At 55.4% G+C, this 17,340-nt stretch overlaps 6 protein-coding genes across 6 annotated transcripts; 2 read left to right on the top strand and 4 right to left on the bottom strand.

The window, feature by feature from the left end:
• Positions 1 to 800: 800 nt before the first annotated feature.
• Positions 801 to 2,350, bottom strand: BO66DRAFT_465053 (putative aspartate transaminase; the record flags this gene model as incomplete). The annotated part of the gene is made up of 3 exons (XM_025652485.1): positions 801 to 1,013; positions 1,111 to 1,162; positions 1,268 to 2,350. 3 exons carry the CDS (start codon positions 2,348 to 2,350, stop codon positions 943 to 945), a joined length of 1,206 nt encoding a protein of 401 aa, XP_025498044.1. The 3' UTR covers positions 801 to 942.
• Positions 2,351 to 4,093: 1,743 nt separating this feature from the next.
• Positions 4,094 to 4,691, bottom strand: BO66DRAFT_465057 (nuclear transport factor 2 family protein; the record flags this gene model as incomplete). The annotated part of the gene is made up of 1 exon (XM_025652486.1): positions 4,094 to 4,691. Exon 1 carries the CDS (start codon positions 4,505 to 4,507, stop codon positions 4,094 to 4,096), a length of 414 nt encoding a protein of 137 aa, XP_025498045.1. The 5' UTR covers positions 4,508 to 4,691.
• Positions 4,692 to 5,219: 528 nt separating this feature from the next.
• Positions 5,220 to 8,045, top strand: BO66DRAFT_444237 (acetyl-CoA synthetase-like protein; the record flags this gene model as incomplete). The annotated part of the gene is made up of 1 exon (XM_025651579.1): positions 5,220 to 8,045. The coding sequence occupies one exon, from the start codon at positions 5,220 to 5,222 to the stop codon at positions 8,043 to 8,045; it is 2,826 nt and encodes a 941-aa protein (XP_025498046.1).
• A 664-nt stretch (positions 8,046 to 8,709) lies between these two features.
• Positions 8,710 to 10,127, top strand: BO66DRAFT_396360 (alpha/beta hydrolase). The gene has a single exon (XM_025648449.1). The coding sequence runs from the start codon at positions 8,838 to 8,840 to the stop codon at positions 9,753 to 9,755; it is 918 nt and encodes a 305-aa protein (XP_025498047.1). The 5' UTR covers positions 8,710 to 8,837; the 3' UTR covers positions 9,756 to 10,127.
• Positions 10,128 to 12,226: 2,099 nt separating this feature from the next.
• BO66DRAFT_336857 (uncharacterized protein) lies at positions 12,227 to 13,722 on the bottom strand (the record flags this gene model as incomplete). Its single annotated transcript, XM_025644303.1, has 6 exons — positions 12,227 to 12,591; positions 12,656 to 12,717; positions 12,813 to 13,192; positions 13,269 to 13,339; positions 13,413 to 13,449; positions 13,528 to 13,722. The coding sequence occupies 6 exons, from the start codon at positions 13,720 to 13,722 to the stop codon at positions 12,227 to 12,229; spliced, it is 1,110 nt and encodes a 369-aa protein (XP_025498048.1).
• A 1,465-nt stretch (positions 13,723 to 15,187) lies between these two features.
• On the bottom strand, positions 15,188 to 17,219 carry BO66DRAFT_424330 (Zn(II)2Cys6 transcription factor domain-containing protein; the record flags this gene model as incomplete). The annotated part of the gene is made up of 2 exons (XM_025650162.1): positions 15,188 to 15,471; positions 15,773 to 17,219. The coding sequence occupies 2 exons, from the start codon at positions 17,217 to 17,219 to the stop codon at positions 15,449 to 15,451; spliced, it is 1,470 nt and encodes a 489-aa protein (XP_025498049.1). The 3' UTR covers positions 15,188 to 15,448.
• Between the last annotated feature and the right edge of the window lie 121 nt (positions 17,220 to 17,340).

The following is a 17,340-nucleotide window of genomic DNA, read 5'->3' on the forward strand; positions in this document are numbered from 1 at the left end:
TTGCCATGCTGTGGAAGTATGCTACGGAGTTGAGTATAATCGATATATGTTGACAGATCGCACGATGCGGGTCACGGATTTGTATGTTGTGCGGCAGATATGAAGCAGTTTATACCATCTACGCACAGCCAGATACTTCCAGTCTGAAGCATTAATCTTCAGCTCCATCTCACGATATCATGAGTGTCATCGGTCTGCCTGAGCTTACCCTGTTCTCTTGCCAAGCGTAGTAATTTATCCTCGTGAACGGGCCAGCCAATGGTGCTTCCATATAAACGAGTTGAAAGATTGGGCTGGCTGGGTCGACTCAGCTCTCGGAGTATTCACTCAGCTTCCTGGACCTTATGGGGATATCATCGTCCTGCCAAGCGCATCTACCACGATAGGGCTCCCCGAATAAATGTTTCCATGCAACCACGACAGAATATGCAAGATAGAAAAGGGTAATAGCAGGAAGAACGAGTAATTCCAAAGAGAAAAGGAGCGGTATGACATTGTATGCAGGGTCTCAGGGCACCCCACGTGTAGGTAGAAGTCAGGGTATGGCAGGGCAATGGCATACGAATCTAACGGAAGCAACGAGTGTCAAATAGCGATCGGAATGGCCGAGCTGAGATGACACAATTCTTCCGGACAATATTCCACCGTGTCCATCGTGTCAGGCCATCTATTTCGAATCGGGCCACGTTTTCATATTGCTTTTTGCATCCAGTCAACATACGTCGCACCGCTCGTATATATGTACCCCTCTGCCTCCCAACACGTTTTGCAGACCCTTGATCCCTTTCACTCGAGCATTCTCATGTTGACGTTGCACACACTCGGTTCTTGATCCGACTCTAGTCAGTCGTGAAACGGGATCTCGTGTGAGCTGAGTGGATCAATATGACGATGACGAGGAGAGAAGCGATGCTGCGAACCATGTTGCGATAACCCGCAAGCTTAAACCCTCTCAACATTCCTCACAACCTCGTCGATTGCTTTAGCGACGTATTCGACGTTCTTGGTGCTCACTTTCCTCGCCAAAATTAGAACATACGTGGGAGCTAAGGGTCGCAAGACGTGCTCGTGTTCGGACAGGAGAGGTCACTCGGGCGCAGTGTAACTTACAGCCACTGATCGATATCCTCCCAGATTTCAGCAAGTAGATGTGGTATTTTATCTTCGAGGCGGGGTCAGGCCCGTGTAGCAGAACATGTCGTTCTACAAGGTACAGGAAGTTAGTCAGAGCTCGTGTGTCGGGATAAATCAAGATCGGGACTCAAACCAGTTCAACGATATGCCGCCACGAGCCTGGTGCATCGAGCCGGATCAGCTCATCGTATAAGGCTTGTCGCATGGCTGTCAGACGCTGACTCATGGTCCTCAGGTTGCTTTTCCACTGCACGTTCATTCCAGCATTAGACAATATCGTCTTGACAAGTCTACTGCCCGCTGTGGGAGCGACGGAATACTCGCTGCGGATGAGATGGCAAAGGTTGTTGACGATGACATCAGGGGCATTCCGTGTCCCTTTCCCAAGAACATAATGGAACGCGCCGACTCGCTGCCCGTACAGGCCAAAGTTCTTGGACAGACTTTGTGCAACGCAGAAGTCTATGTTGGGCTTCTCGGCCAGGAAGTGCCGAATCGGCCAGCTGTCCTTGTACGCAGATCCAGAGACCAGACCCTGGTACGCAGAATCAAAGAAAGGGAACAGACGCTTGGACTCGACCAAGTTTGCCAGGGCTTTCCATTGCTCTTTGCTGGGATCCACCCCGGTCGGGTTGTGGGCGCAGGCTTGGAGAAGGATAACATCGTGCTCCTGCGCCTCGGATTCGAGAGTGGACATCATCCCCGCGAAATCGAGGGAACGAGTGGAAGACGAGTAGTAAAGATAGCTCTTGCAGGGGACGCCGACCAGCTCCCAGATTCTCTGGTGATTGTCCCACGAGGGATCCGAGAGCCAGACGGCTCGGGGCTTCAGGTGTGATGCCAGGAATAGGGCCCCGAGGTGATTCGCACCAGTGCCTGCGATGGTCTGCACGGAGGCGATGCGCGATTTGATTGCATTTTGCTTCTCGCTATATGAGGAGTGGCTGCTGAAGCCAAATAGCAAGTCCCTGGCCAGCTCAAGGAAGGTTACGTCGCCTTGAATGGACGTGTATTCATGCCGAGATCGGTCGACCTCTGCCAAGTGACGCTTCTCGGCTTCCTGTACAACTGGCAGAGGCCAAGGCTCGTTGTTGTCCGTGCGATAGGCTCCTAGACTGAGATTCACCTTGCGTGGGCTATCGTCCTTGGCGTAGGCGCGATTCAGGTCGAAGATCTCGTCCGGGGGCATTGGCGTTAGGCAGGGTAGCATGCTCATTGTCGCTGTTTGACACATCCTGTTATGCGTCGCGGTTGAGTCTTGCCTCGTTGAGTGGAGATGATTTCTTTGGAGATAGGTTCAGATCAATGGCATCGGAAGGCCAGGTCACCAATGGATACGTGTTGTTTAAATATCCTAGGCAGAGGAGGGACCAGCGTGAGCTAGCATTTGATATGTGTGAAAGTCTTATATTCAATTAAAGCACAATTTGTGAACACAAATTATGTTCTATCCTACCATCCGCTTGTGCAGGGGCTCTAGCAAAACAGTTTACAGTTTGTGTCGGTGGCAGAAGGTCCATATCCAGCATTGAATTGCAGGCAGAAAGATTCATCTATACAGTTGTATGCATATCCATTCTATAACCGTGGCCTTCTCCCGCCTCTAGTTGCACAATAGCCCGCCTAACCTGATGCCGCTTTTAGTGAGCTTGTGATATACTAGAAGTGGTAGTAGGTAATGCTACAAATGACTAAAGCAACCTTCACGTAAACAAAAAGCCCCCTGCTGATGACAACAGCGTTGCCGTTTTTTGGTGGCCAACACAACACCTGAGATTCGAATTCTGTTAAGCGAATACATTCCATTTCCTTCCCAGACACTACAAAACTAGCACGTTTACCAGACACGATGCTCGTGTTCTGACGCTCTTGCTAGTCATCGCAAACGAAAAGTGTTACAGGATATAGGTGAATGGGTTCTTCACAGTGCTGAGAGTCCTGCGATGCGGGGTCGTATTACCTGCCCAGATCGCAAAGGCACGGTCTGGATTCTGACTCCGGGGTTTGTCACCACGTTCGAAGCCACTCGCGGTGGTTGAGACTGGTGAGACCTTGTTTTCAGCGCTCCAGGTTGTGGGTATCGGTTTTCCTATTAATCTATATCTACGGGCTATAAATAGCTACATTGGGTTTAATAATAACCCTGCTGATGTAACAAGTTGGCCATCTATGAGAGCCTGTCATACGGCAGTCTTTTCTCTTAGCTTTCATGTCCAAGTTCCTTACCCATGACAATATCCATCCTACTTTGGGAGACTTTACGTCCAGTCCTGATCTTGTGTAGCTCACAAGGTAGAGAACCTCTTACGGAGGGGTCAAGTACATCGCAGAGCCGCACATACAACACCCACACCCGGGATTAGATATCGCTGGATCACACAGCCGGAGTTGAGCAACTCCGTAAGTACATGCTGTCGCTGACGGAAGGTAAGCTTTACGGTGCTGGGGTACCCCTGACTTCTCCATATTGATGCTTACAATTTATACGAGAGTCTCTTCGTCGTACGATGTTACCGGGTTCACTTGAAGACTTCATTGACCGAATGTGGCTATCTGCCAATTGACTACATATATCCCGACGATTCACTGGCGAAGTATGGTTTTGCAGGGTTCTCGAGGAACGCACGGAAGAATTTCTCGTATGTGCTCACAAGTTGGTGTCACATCGGGTTCTGCTAGACAAATTGCTTGAGATAGACATATAATTCAGGCTAAGTGGCAAGTATCATGCGCAGGGAGACACCCTGCAACTTTTACGGAGGAGGTTACACACGTTGGGCTGGTGCTAAATCAGGTTCATTCTCAGAGTATAATCCACGACGCTGAGTGTGGAGGCGCACAACATGACAGCGGCGAATCCCGGACACAACACCCTACCAACAACTGAGCCGGACGAGATCAAATTTTACTCTCCATTGCATGTCGCAATCTGGCAACCCTCTTCCCCCCCAAGCCACCCTCAGAAGGCATTGATGGGCAGGTGCTCTACAACCCTCCGCTCCGCAATCCGCCATCCCTCCGCGCCCTTCACCAGACGATCATCGTAGTACCCATAGATCCTCCGCGGTGTCCTGCCAGGTTCCCCCGGGAAAGAATGTATGCCGATGGCGTAGGTACGGGCGGTAGCCGTGACGGGACTTTGCAACTGGATGACCTGCGTGCCCGAGCAATGGTACGTCGTGACGCCCTGGAAGTGTGCTTCCATTAGGCCCTTCAACCCGTCGATGCCTTGGAGTGTGCCCACAGGCGGTGGGTAGTAAATCACGGCGTCTGGTGTGAAGGCTTCGCTCAACAGGCGGGGATCGGCTTGATCCAGGGCCAGTGGCCAGTGGGCGATGGCATTGCGAATGAGGTCGTGATCGGAGACGGACATGGTGCCTCAGTAGCAGCACTTAGCAGACTGGTGAAGAGGGTGAGGCTGTGAAGAGATGCCAGAAAATAGTATCACTATCGCCACCTTTAGGCGGGCTAAATGCCTCTAACTCGTCCTGCTCTGACCGCTATTCTTATATCATTTCTCACCGTGGTGCACGATTCAGACAGCCGCGTGACTCTTCTCTGACCGAGTCGTGTGCAGCATCCAACCAACTCGGGATACTCGGATACTCGCAATCAAATGGTTGCACATGCGGCTGAAATGGTCGTAACATCGGGGCTTGTTGGTCTTTCGATAGTGTGGATTTGTAATCGAATACGATAGAAGCCTTGTCTTTGTGCTTCTAGAGGTAACATCACGAGAATTCTTAGGGAAGAATACCCTTGTACCCAGACGTCATGGCGATGTCTAGTATGTAGAAGTTCCAATGGGGTTGCGGATATCGGCTTGTTATGCGTATGTACCAAGGTATATCAAGGATTCAAATTCCACCGATGTGCACTTGGCATAGTTTCTTTCTTGACGCTCCACCTTTATCATTGTTCGTGCAAAAGCTTGGCTAGCAGAGTTTCTTTTTAGCCCGTCTCCAATCCAAGGACTATTCACAATCTAACAAATCAACCAATTGAAGCGCTTAAGTAAGCACCTATCCTAGGTTTAACCTCATCATGCAGTCTAGCTAATGATTTAGTATTATTCCTCAGCGATCATGATACAGACACTTCAAGAAGCTTTGCAGACCGCGGCCGCCAGCCCGGATGGCGGGGCACTGTTCATCTACCCGCTTGGGAACCCAGACGAGCCGGTGGAGATATCCTATACCCGGCTGCTACATCTAGCACGGCAGGCCGGTTCTGCTCTCCAATTCCAACCGCGTTCCATCGTCCTGCTGCATTTCGATAACCACTGGGACCGGGTACTATGGCTCTGGGCGTCACTGTTGGCCGGGTATATTCCCGTGATGTCGACGCCCTTCCCCGACAACACCAACCGACGGCTGGCCCACTTGGAACATCTGTCTGAGCTCCTTAGCTCGCCAGCATGCTTGACCTCGACCAGAATGCTGCCTGCATTTGAGGGTCAAGAGTCGATTGTGCCGACCTGTGTTGACAGGCTGCACGTTGAAGACAGCAATATACACATCTCGGATGATGCAGTTAGGGCTACTGCCAAAAGCCCTCATCCGGATGCGACTGCCGTGCTGATGCTCACGTCCGGAAGTTCAGGGAGCTGCAAAGCGGTTGCCCTCACCCACGAGCAGATCACTGCGGCCGTCGCTGGCAAACATGGTATCATGCCCATCGCTCCGTCCACGACGTTTCTGAGCTGGGTCGGACTGGACCACGTGGCCGGGCTGGTCGAGATCCACCTCCAAGCCATTTTCACAGGACACAGTCAAGTCCTCGTCGAGGCACCAGACGTCCTGATGAGCCCTGGACACTTGCTCAGCCTTGTCGAGCGACATCGCGTGGCCTGGACATTCGCTCCGAACTTCTTCCTCGCGCGAATGCATGCGACGCTGCAGCAGCAGACGCCGGAGGGGAAAGGCCACGCAAGTGGTGGCTGGAACCTGAGCTCTCTGCAATACCTCACCTCCGGCGGGGAGGCCAACACCACCCAGATGTGCGAAGAAGTCGCCACCCTGCTTTCTCGCTACGGGGCACCACGCAATGTGATTGTCCCCGGCTTCGGAATGACGGAGACCTGCGCTGGTGCAATTTTCAATACCCAATTCCCCGAGCACGACAAGCGTCATGGCTACGCGATCGCGTCACTGGGGCGGTGCATGGCTGGCATTCAGGTTCGAGTCACCGATGGCACCGGGACCAACATCCCCGTTCCAGCGGGGGCACTGGGCCATCTGGAAGTGAGCGGTCCGGTGGTGTTCCGGAGCTATTTCCGCAACGAAGAGGCTACACGATCATCCTTTACGAGTGACGGGTGGTTCGTCACGGGGGATCTGGCGATGAGCGACGAGACCGAGGATGGTCATCTGCTCCTCAAAGGCCGGGTGAAAGATGTCCTCAACATCAATGCCGTCAAATATAACCCGACCGATATCGAGGCCGGGCTGTATGAGGCGGTCCCGCAGCTGACCTACGGCTCGGCGTGCTGCTTCTCCTCCCTTCCACCGGACGGACACACGGAGGAGATTGTCATCGTCTACCTCCCCTCGTACGAGCGCGAGGATCTCGAGGCCCATGTGCGGACGGTCCTCCCCATTCGACAAGCATGCCTCGAGATGACCGGTTCTCGGCCCCAAGTCCTGCCGCTGAGTCGCACCAGCGTCGCGAAGTCCTCGCTGGGCAAGCTGCCACGCGCACAGATCAAGGCGGCATATGAGCGGGGCGAGTACCGGAGCGCAGCCGAGGAAAGCGCGGAGCGATTCGCCCTGTTCCGCAAGACCACGGATCAAGAACCCCGGGACGAGTTGGAAGGCCAACTGCTCGCCATCTTCATCCACTCGGTCGACCACGCCACGGAAGACGAGTTCGGGGTGCAGACCTCCATCCTCGATCTGGGGATCACCTCGATCGAGCTGATCAAGCTGAAGCGCCACGTGGAGAGGGACCTCACCTGCATCCAGCCGGGCAGCATCCCACTGAGCACGCTGATGCGCAACACCACCGTCCGGGATCTGGCCAGCGTGCTCCGCGGGTCCACCTCCGCCTCCACCTCCTCAGCACCAAACTCAACATACGACCCCGTCGTCCCCCTGCAACGCCGCGGATCCAAAACCCCCATCTGGCTCGCCCATCCCGGCATCGGCGAGGTGATGGCCTTCATGAACCTAGCCAAGTATTTCACCGACCGGCCCATTTACGCGCTGCGCGCAGCGGGGTTCAACGACGGCGAAGCCCTGGCAACCTCCCTGCCCGTCATGGTCCAGCAATACCACGGCGCAATCAAACGCCACCAGCCGCAGGGCCCCTACGCGCTAGCCGGGTATTCCTACGGGGGGATGGTGGCATTCGAGCTAGCCAAGCTGCTGGAGCGCACCGGCGACACGGTCAGATTCCTGGGCTCGTTCAACCTGCCGCCGCACATCAAGGAGCGGATGCGCCAGGTGGACTGGAAGACGGCGCTGCTGGATCTGTGCAATTTCCTGGAGTTGCTATCGGAGCGTCAACGCGTGGATCTGGGTAGCGAGTGCCAGGAGATCTCGGACAGGGACAAGATCCTGGCTCGTGTGCTGGGAGAGATCGATCAGGAGCGCTTCGCAGAGCTGGCCCTCTCCCCCGCCGCGTTGGCGAACTGGGCCCAGGTCGGGCAGAACCTGCACCATCTCGCGGTGGATTACGAGCCCTTGCCGTCGGTGGCGAGCATGGACGTCTTCTACTGTAATCCGATCAAGGAGGTGGCGTCGGGCAAGGAGCAGTGGTTCAACGAGTTCATCAGTCTCTGGCGGGACTTTACGCGGTCGGAGCCGCGGTTCCATGAGGTGCAGGGGTCGCATTATACGATGATCTCGCCGGAGAATGTGTTTAGGTTCCAGAAGACGATGAAGGCGGCGCTGAGTGCGAGGGGGCTTTGAGGGGCTGTGTGGTGGATGCGGACTTGGTGGCTGGTGGTTTGAGTGAATGCGTTCCCAGAGTGAACATGGTACTAAGTACAGTGCATTCTTTGATTTCGTCTGATGCGTGTTTGGTTTCTCTGGTTGACGGGTTCAATCCTGTTCGGCTTGGGACATTATAGATTGCAGATGTCTATCCGTATTATGACTCATCCCAATACATTTCGTTTGTTTAGGTCGAGCTAGTAGGGCAAGATTGCCACCTGTTGTAGTCATTTCCACTAATGCAGTCTGCACAGGCCCAGTCGCTAGTGGACGAGTACATTCAGAGAAGATACATAAAGATCTTGATACCTAAGACAGGATGTAAAGAAAGTCCTGAATACAGTATACTCCGCAGGTGCATAGCATCACAGCCAAACAATCCGACAAACACCCTTCATCTAGTAATCAAATTGCTCTCTGATGATAAATTAATGAGTCGCCGAGGGCGGAGGATGACATCAACGATCTCATCTCCTGGGCTGTACCGTGGTGTCGGATAAGATAGGGTGGGCGATAAGATAAGCTCTCCACAGCCGAGATCTCCGAGCCGGGGAGGACGCGCGACGTCATCGAGTGTTTACCCCGCCTGCTGGAATCCGGATTTCCCGTTCAGTTACTGCACTCAGTAAAACTGAACATACGCCCATTAGTCATCGTCCCTGCATCAGTGCATCTCCCACTGTCTCGGAGAAATCTTCCTTGTTCTGGGAAACATACACCAGGACAGCCCACCTAGAGTCCACACATTCTCTGCCCCCCCCCAAAAAAATGGGTCTGACAGGCACCTCCCAGACCTGGGCAGCCAAGCTACTCCGCGGCGTCGGCCGCGCGGCGATGGGCACCCTCACGCGCTCGCACCCAGACGAAACGGCGAAATGGCCATCGCGCGACGCGGGCCGCACGATCAAGGTGCACATCTACCGGCCGTCCCCGGACACCCAGCCCACGACAGCCAGCCCCAGCCCCAGCCCCGTGCTGATCAACATGTGCGGCAGCGGGTTCATCCTGGCCGGCCACGGCACGGACGACGAGTACTGCCGGTTCATCGCCACGCACACGGGGTACACGGTGGTGGACGTGCAGTACCGGCTGGCGCCGGAGCACCCGTTCCCGGCGGCGTTCCACGACGTGGAGGACGTGATCCAGCACGTCCAGCAGGAGCCGGCGACCTTCGACGTGGGCCGCGTGGCGCTCTCCGGCTTCAGCGCGGGGGCCAACCTGGCGCTGGCCGTGTCGGCGGTGCGCGACTTCCCGCCGGAGGCCGCCATCCACGCCACGATCGCCTTCTACCCCTCGTGCGACCTGGCCGAGGACTTCGCCGACAAGGCCGCCCCGGACGACGGCACCCGCCTCAAGATGCCCGCCGGCCTGTCGCGGTTCTTCCATCGCTGCTACTTCCCGGACGGCGACGGCGACGCCGACGACCCCCGCATCTCGCCCGCCTTCGCGGCCCCCGAGCGCTTCCCCCGCAACCTGGCCGCCATCACCGCCGCGCAGGATCCCTACGCGCCGGAGATGGAGCGCATCGCCGCGGCGGTCGAGGCGCTGCCCGGCCGGAATGTCGTGCTCAAGCGCATGGAGCACTGTCCGCATGGGTGGGACAAGCGGGCCAAGGAGGGCACGACGGGGGCGGCGGCCAAGCAGGAGGCGTACGAACTGGTGGCGCAGTTCTTGAATTCGATATGAGACACTGCGCATTGGGATTGTGACTTTTGGCTTTGTTATTTGTGGATATTGTAGATTCTCGGGTGCACCGTACAGGGTTTTTGAGCGAGCGTGGAATGTGGAATGTTCTCACTTTGGTGAGCTGTTAGACTTGGGGTGATACACAGTATGGATTTGTGGACGTTACTCGATGTGCTTCTTACCCGAGGGTAGTTCCGGCCTTGCAGCAGAAGGCTTGATGGTTGTGTACCGTGGGTCATCACCTGTAAATGGAGAGGTGGTTCATGCCAGTGACACCTAATTATGCTCCTACTGGGCGCAGCCTCCCGCGTCACACATGCAACTATACATTACCGGGTTCATTCGCTGTTTGTGGCCACAAAATGCCTCTAGCCTGGTAGCAGCAGCAGCAGCAGCAACAGCAGACCAACGAACACCTTGCACCAATCTTTCCCAAGAATGGCTAGACGTCGCTCATGTCCTTAGACTTTGTCTCCCTTTGCCGATAGACACGGACGTTGTTCCACAGCGGGAACGAGAAGAATCGCGAGCAGCGCTGACGATAGAGGCGGGTTACACGGACATGGTCAGCATCTACCCAAAGTATCTCTCAGTAGAGGCGTCCACTCGTGCTAAAGGGTCATCGACCCCTATTGCCCTTGACTGAATTAAATTACCTTCATCAAGCTGGTGCTGTAGCACACTGACGTCCGATCTATGAGCCTCTGAGTTGCGCAATACATGGGATGTGCGCTCCGTTCGGGACTCGCACTATAGTCACCCCAACACAGCAGAATAGAGTCGTTGAGATCAAAGAGAAAGAAATCCCGATGGGTATGGTTCGTAGGCCCATTAGGTCGGGACCACGATCTGCTCCGTGCCTTCCTTGCCTTGACTCAGATTCCCTGTAGCCTCGGTGACCGACGCGCGCCCCCCGCAGAAAGTCAGGCCAAGCGCAACGCCTCCACTACGGAGGGTATAAGAGCACTAACCATTGTCCCTTGGGCAGGATTCATCGGTTCTCGAGGCACGACTATATCATGAGGTGCATTATAGCTGTTTGCGCCGGGGTGGGCAATTGCGCGAGGCTGACGCAATGGAGAGATTGCTGATCATCGAATTGTCTCATTGGGGGTAACCCTTGTCAATTATTCTAAAGGTAGTGGGGTCTCCGATGCTACAAAAAAGACGTGACTGTTGATATAATTGACCTGTAGCACTAGCCTGCCATTAAGGAACACCCCATCGTCTCTCTGTCCCTGGTGCTATGACGTATGCAGGGAAGCCTGATCTCGCTGGACCAGACTGTGCAGAGGGAGGACTGAGAACTGGGAGTTCCCCCGCCGCGCAATGCCTGTGCGGTATGCATTGTACTAAACACAGCTTGCTAGGACAACCGATGCTTTAGGGGTTCCCAATGACAGGGTTCGCGCACACGACCTCTCCCACAAGTGAAGAATGAGCGGCAACTGCGGGATAAACTGCGGAGTACAGTTCTCCCTAAGCCAGCGCAGTAGACTGACTTCTCGATATAAGGCCAACTAGCTCCAGCCCACACATTGGATTTATCTTGCAGCAAGGTTTTTATGTGAGTACCAGGTAGGCACCAAGGCACTGAAGCCAGCCAGCCTTGCACCGACGGCCGATCCCTGCCAAGACGGGTCACACGCCCCAATTAGACTTTCGCCTGGTGCGGCACTAGCGTGCTTGATGTAGATTAACTCCATCTTTACAGTCTAGAGTTGTCTTGCAATGCTTGCCACTCAGTCAGTTGCACAGGGCTTGCAAGACGTGCATTAGTGGTAATCAACAGTCCAGAACGACAAGTCAAGGCCCTGCATTCTTTCGGCCCCAAAAACCTATTGATACCTGGTTAGCGTGAACAAACAATACCATCCTAAACACTGGAGCATCCACCCGTCAAGACAAACCCAGCTTGCCCAATGCAAGGGAAACAAGCGCCATTTCATGGACTAACGGTTCCCATAGCAGAGAGCGGGATCCCAAAGTCCTCGAGCCCATCAGCCCATCAGCCCATCGCGACAAGGTCCGCAAGGCCACTAGCGCGGATGTTAACCTGATTAGAGTATATTGTCCGGGCCCTCCGCGGGCCCCAAGGATCCGCGGGTCGTGGAAAAATCCCATCAAATTCATGGCCGCTAGCCAAGGGGTAGTCTAGGATTCTACGAGTGAAAATCAATTTTAAATTGTTTCTTGGCAGAGGACCCACTCCGCAGCATCCACCGAACACCGACCACGACTGGCCCGAAGGACGAAAGCCCTATCTATCTACCGCTGTACCTCCGTGCTCCGTGGACTACTTCGGACAGGCCTCGACACGGGAACGGAACGAGCACTCACACAGCCAACTGGCTAGACCTACTACGCACCAGTACACAGCAAGCGCCAAATCGTACAGTAATCTATTATCACCCACCCAAACGCCCCACCAGCCGTGTCTACGACAATGACCTCCGAAAATGGAAAAGCAATCAGACCGTCTCATTAACACTAACTTTCGTCACCACGTGGATCCCCTCGGGGAACATGAAGCGCTCCTGCGACTCGTTGCCCGTGTCCGCCTCGGCGCGACTGCTGCTGGTGCTGCTGTGGCCCGGCCCCGTCACGTTGTGGAGTTTGATGCTCATCGAGGGCCCGTGGCCCGGGAAGGTGCGGCGCGAGGCGGTGCCGTACATCTTGGACGGGCCGGCGGAGTCGCCCTCGCTGGAGAGGCCGAGCAGGCGCTGCAGCACAGGGAAGCGGTGGGTGATGATGGTCTTGAAGCTGGGGATGCAGGCGATGAAGAGGGCGACGGCGACTTCCACGCAGGACCAGAGTTCGGTGTTGACCATTGACCCTTTGTTTGTTAGCTGTTGCAATATGGATGAGAGTTCTTGGGGGGGGAGGGGGGGGTCACGTACAGGTGTGGTCGACGGCGAAGGAGTTCATGTACGAGACGCGGATGATGCTTGTGACGCAGACCCTACCGTACCCATCAACATTGGTCAGTTGCTTGCATGGATATCGCGGAGCAGAGCAAAAACGGGCAGGAGGGAAAGGAAGTGACCGTGGACATACAACAGCCCCAAACTAAACATCACCACCAGCCCCATGCGCTTCCCGCGCGTCATCTTCAGCTGCCACAGCTTCGGGATCGGCATGATGAAGATCGCCAGGTCCGTCGCCAGCTTGATCGCGAAGTTCGAGTAGTACAGCGCCGTCATGTTCACGCAGTAGCCCTCCACCAGCCCCGTCGCGTCCCACGCCTTGTGCACGGGGATGCACTGGAAGATCACCACGAACGTCTCGGCGACCGTCTCGCCGATCAGGATCGCCAGCAGGCACCAGCACGCGATCCGGAATTTCCGGCCGGGGAAGATCTGCAGGTACAGCACGCAGAAGGAGATCTTGATGGCGCCCAGGGCGAGGACGTAGGTGAGCATCGTGACGAAGTCGAGCTGGTGGAATAGAAATAGTGGTTGTTAGGTATGGTTGGTCGCAATTCCGAGCGAGATTAGAAGGCAGGAATCCTACCTTGAGGAACATGGATCGAGCGCTGAAGCTCGTCACCGTGCCGATGTGCTTGCCGAAGCCGTATCTGGTCACTGCGGGAGGGCCGGCGCGGTTAGCATGCGATCGTACTGTCTTTCTTGCTCGGGGAGGTACATGTGTACTTACTCCACATCGTGGTAAAGCATAGGGCGAACGTGAAGATCTAGACGATTCGAGTAGAGTGACGTTAGTGATCGACGGTAGGGGATCGCGATGCCCAGAAGACAGACAGGCTACCCACCCAGCTGGTTATACACAGCACATCATCCAGATTGATCCCCGTCAGATATCGGACGCGCACAAACAGCCGCACCAGCAGCCCTCCCGTCGCGAACACGAGGAGAATCGTGTTGCAGGCGATGATGCCGGGGATCCGGGACTGCGCCAGGTAGGCGATCCGCTCCGGCGAGAGATCTCTCTCCCAGATCTCTTCCATGGAGGGCGGGAAGACCAGCTAACCGTCGGGAAAAGATGCAAAAGGAGAGACCGGACGGAGAAGAGAAAGGCGAGGGAAGGTTCCAAGAAGGAATTGGAGAAGACGGATTACATTGGCGAAGGAGAAAGAATTTCGAGGGCGAACCTGCAGGCGGAGGGGGGGGGGGAAGAAAGCGAGAGGGACAGAACCGGAGGGAAAACCGGAGGGAGGACCGGAGACGGGGAGGGCAATCATGAGACGGCGAATCCGTCTATATGAGTCTGGATTTTGCTCCTTGTAGTGTACAACGGTTGCAGGAGTGCAAGGCCTGAGCATCGTTTCAGTTTGCCAGGGGTGGAGATTGGCAGTCGTCGACACGTGGAATTTCTCATCCCTGGTGTCACTCCTGCAGGCTTTGCCTCCCCCCCCCCCCCTCTCCTTTAGCTTAGACTCAGACCGAGCTAGAGTTGAACACTTAATTTTACTTAGACTACATGTCATGAATCATGCTTTGTGAAGTGGGACACGATCCCAATCGTGATTCCGCTGAACGTTTTGGGTGTACCCACCAGTACCCACGCACCCTCCCCACTGCCTGCTCCACTGCGTTTCACACAACAATTGGATTTTGCAGGCCCGTCGGCCGAGCAATCATTCACAAACGCCTTACGTACCTGTCCCATTGAGATAGTGTGATCTAGTTCCTCGAGCTCGTTCTGCGATAGATTGCCAAAGCTTGTCGTGAAGATCGAGAATTCTAAATATAAGCTTCAGCAGAAAGACCAGCGATGAAGCGTGACTGTGCTTAGTAATGGCGGCCAAGTTGCATGCCAAGACCCTTAAAGTGCTTATCAGGCTGTGGTATTGCGAACATGATTTGTGCAAATTTACACGTCCAGCTCGAGCCCCTCAGAGCTCAATACGCGTGGTAATCTCCGACGCTGCCAGGGCATTCCTGCGTTGAGCATAGGAGATCCTGGCAACAGCCTCCCGTCTGAAGTAGGGCTAGCCGGTGTTGACACCGGGTTTGTCCGTTCGGACCATGTCCGACCGGCTCGTATTCACTCCTGGTGTTTGTGTTTCACCATGGTGATGGATCCGTTGACTGTTGAATCCGTTCCCCTAAGCTAACGACGGCCTGCTAGTCATGGCCAGAGACATTTGCCCCCCTCCCATTTGAATGGGGTGCAAAAGTGCCGAGCGCCAAGAATGAGGGTCCGATGCGGTGGACATGGCCACCGCAGATGGTCTCGACAAGTCTCTCGCTGGATTGTCTTGGTCAACATACGGTTTGATTGATTTCTGCTCGTGTACACTACCGAAAGTTATTCTAGAGATCTCTTTTTATGATTTCTGTCGACATTGTGCTTCTACTGCCGAGGAATAGTTCCGCTCGGGTACATCAAAGCACGGCCGTTTAGTCGTCTTTAAAGCACGCCATGCACGTGGTGAGACGGGAAGTGGTCTTTTCAGGGGTCGGACGGTTCCAGGCCACATTTATTCCATTCAGTTATCAATCGGAGCTTCTCTTGACCTACTTCTTGAGGGCAGCTGCCTCCAATTGCGACGAGTGGGTGTGCATCCGCGCAGCGTGCCTTGGAGACTATTCATAATTACTGGGAGATCGACACGGACCCGACAATGATTACATTGATGATGAGCACCGAGGCTTGGTTATGTGGAATGTATGTCTGAAAGTTTGCTGCTGTCTGCGTATGAGTCTGGCAGGCGTCAGGGCGTGGACAAGTCACATGACGGGACTGCCTCCCCCTGGTCGATGAACAGTCTTGTCGACCTCAAGAGAACCCGCTATGATCGTGCCCCCATACAAAGGTGCTAACAATATCTCATTTCATGAGTCGCCTCAAGTGAAGAATACACGTCCAGTTATCGAGGGACGCCGACGCCATGATCTGCGCGAGCTCCGCATCCGCTTGATCGCTTGCCTGGGGGAAGCCTTCATCATCGCCCCCCGGAACAGCAAGTATTTTCAACCGCTCCCGCAGCTCTTCGTCCACCATCCTGTCGAAGAGCTCCTTCCCCACCACCGTGCCATCGATATCAAATAAACCGCGCAGTTCCGCGCGGATGCGCGCCCGGAGTTCGAGCCGGCAGCGGGCGCCGGAGATAATGCTCGCGAGGACGGAATCGTACGGGCCCTCGTAGTGCGGCCAGGCCCGGAGCTCCCGGATGGCCTGCCAGCGCACGTGCAGGTCCGGACAGGAGTCGGCGACCAATTGCAGCGGCAGGATCACGCCCGAGTCCACCATGACCGTGGGCCGGTCGGGGAACTGGGCGACGATCGTGCGGGCCAACGAGAGGATGGCCGCGTGGTCGGCTGAGAATGCCTGAGCCTGGGCGGGCGGGAGCTGCGCTATCAGGGACATCCGGAGACCCACGGAGTAAGTCATCAGATGCAGTCGCAGCAGGTCGGCGCCGCGCTTGTGTTTCGGAGAGAGGCTGGCATATTTGAGGGCACAAAAGTTGTCGAGGGAGTGTGTGGTGTGCTCAAGGTCTGCAAGCAGGTGGGATTGGGCCGCCTTGAAATTTGAGTAGTGGGCCACGATTTCCTCTGCGGACGCGGTGCCTAACCGCTGGAAGAATTGGTTGATGGCACTATCGAGGGGCTGCATGGCCAGGCGTAGGTCGTCGACGCTTTGCCCGAGTAGGTCGCGGTCGCGGTCGCTGTTGTTGCTGAGGCGGATATGCGTCCGTGGCGGCTGGTTGGCCCAGAGTTGGGAGCACCCACGAGGGTTGAAATGCGTCGACTGGGTTTCGAGCTGGGCGAAGGCCGCGAGGAGATGCGGGTTCATTCCGCCGCCAACGAGTGAAGATCCAATGAGGGGATTGCAGCGGCCTAATCTTAGCTCTTGGGAAACCCGCAAGCCAGCTTGCAAATGTCGGAACGCAGTGTCATAGTCTCGTTGCAAGAGGCTCAAATACACGAAGAGTAGACAGCAGAGAAGCGTGACTTGCCGCATCTGCGGGTCCTGGGGATTGCGCCGACGGAGGAGCTCAAAAGCGCGAGCGGACTCCTCCAGCGCGTAGAAATACCAAACGCCTCGTCCCGTTTTACCATTGCCGGGGAAATTGATGCCCTGAAAGACCACTTCTTGGTGAGCGGCCCCCAGGGCGACGGCGGCGTGGCACACTGCAGGCTCGATATTCGCCATCTGGAAGACAAACTGCTCCCATAGCTGGGAATCATAATACCCCAGAGCATCGGCGATGGTGCGGTCGCAAAAGAATGAAAAGCAGCGACGTTGATCGGATGTTACAACCCAGCGTATCTGGGTGTTTACCGGGGTAGAAAGCGAGAAGGAAAGGTTCTTCCCGCGCTTGGCTGGCACGGGTAGGCGATAGGCTTCGTACCCGTCACAGAGGCGTCCGGTGGACGTACAGTTCCGGCACTTTTCGGGTGTCTCATCACATTTGATTCGTCGAATTCTGCATGTGCGGCAGCCCGTCTTCGATCGCTTGCCACCGAAGCGGCGCTTCTTTGCAGGCTGTGAGGACATGTTGTGGGGAGCATGTGAGAGCATGCTCGTTGCCTTTGGAGTGATTATGTGGCAGGAACGCGTTGATGTGAAGGAGACGCGACCACAGCGAGCTCTGCGAGGGGTAAGAAGTCGACATGGA

The sequence above is a fragment of the Aspergillus aculeatinus genome, assembly GCF_003184765.1.
Source record: "Aspergillus aculeatinus CBS 121060 unplaced genomic scaffold BO66scaffold_86, whole genome shotgun sequence".
Lineage (NCBI taxonomy): Eukaryota > Fungi > Ascomycota > Eurotiomycetes > Eurotiales > Aspergillaceae > Aspergillus > Aspergillus aculeatinus.

Coding starts and splice junctions, on each gene's coding strand:
- BO66DRAFT_396360 (XM_025648449.1), top strand. CDS start 8,838: ATGGGTCTGACAGGCACCTCCCAGACCTGGGCAGCCAAGCTACTCCGC.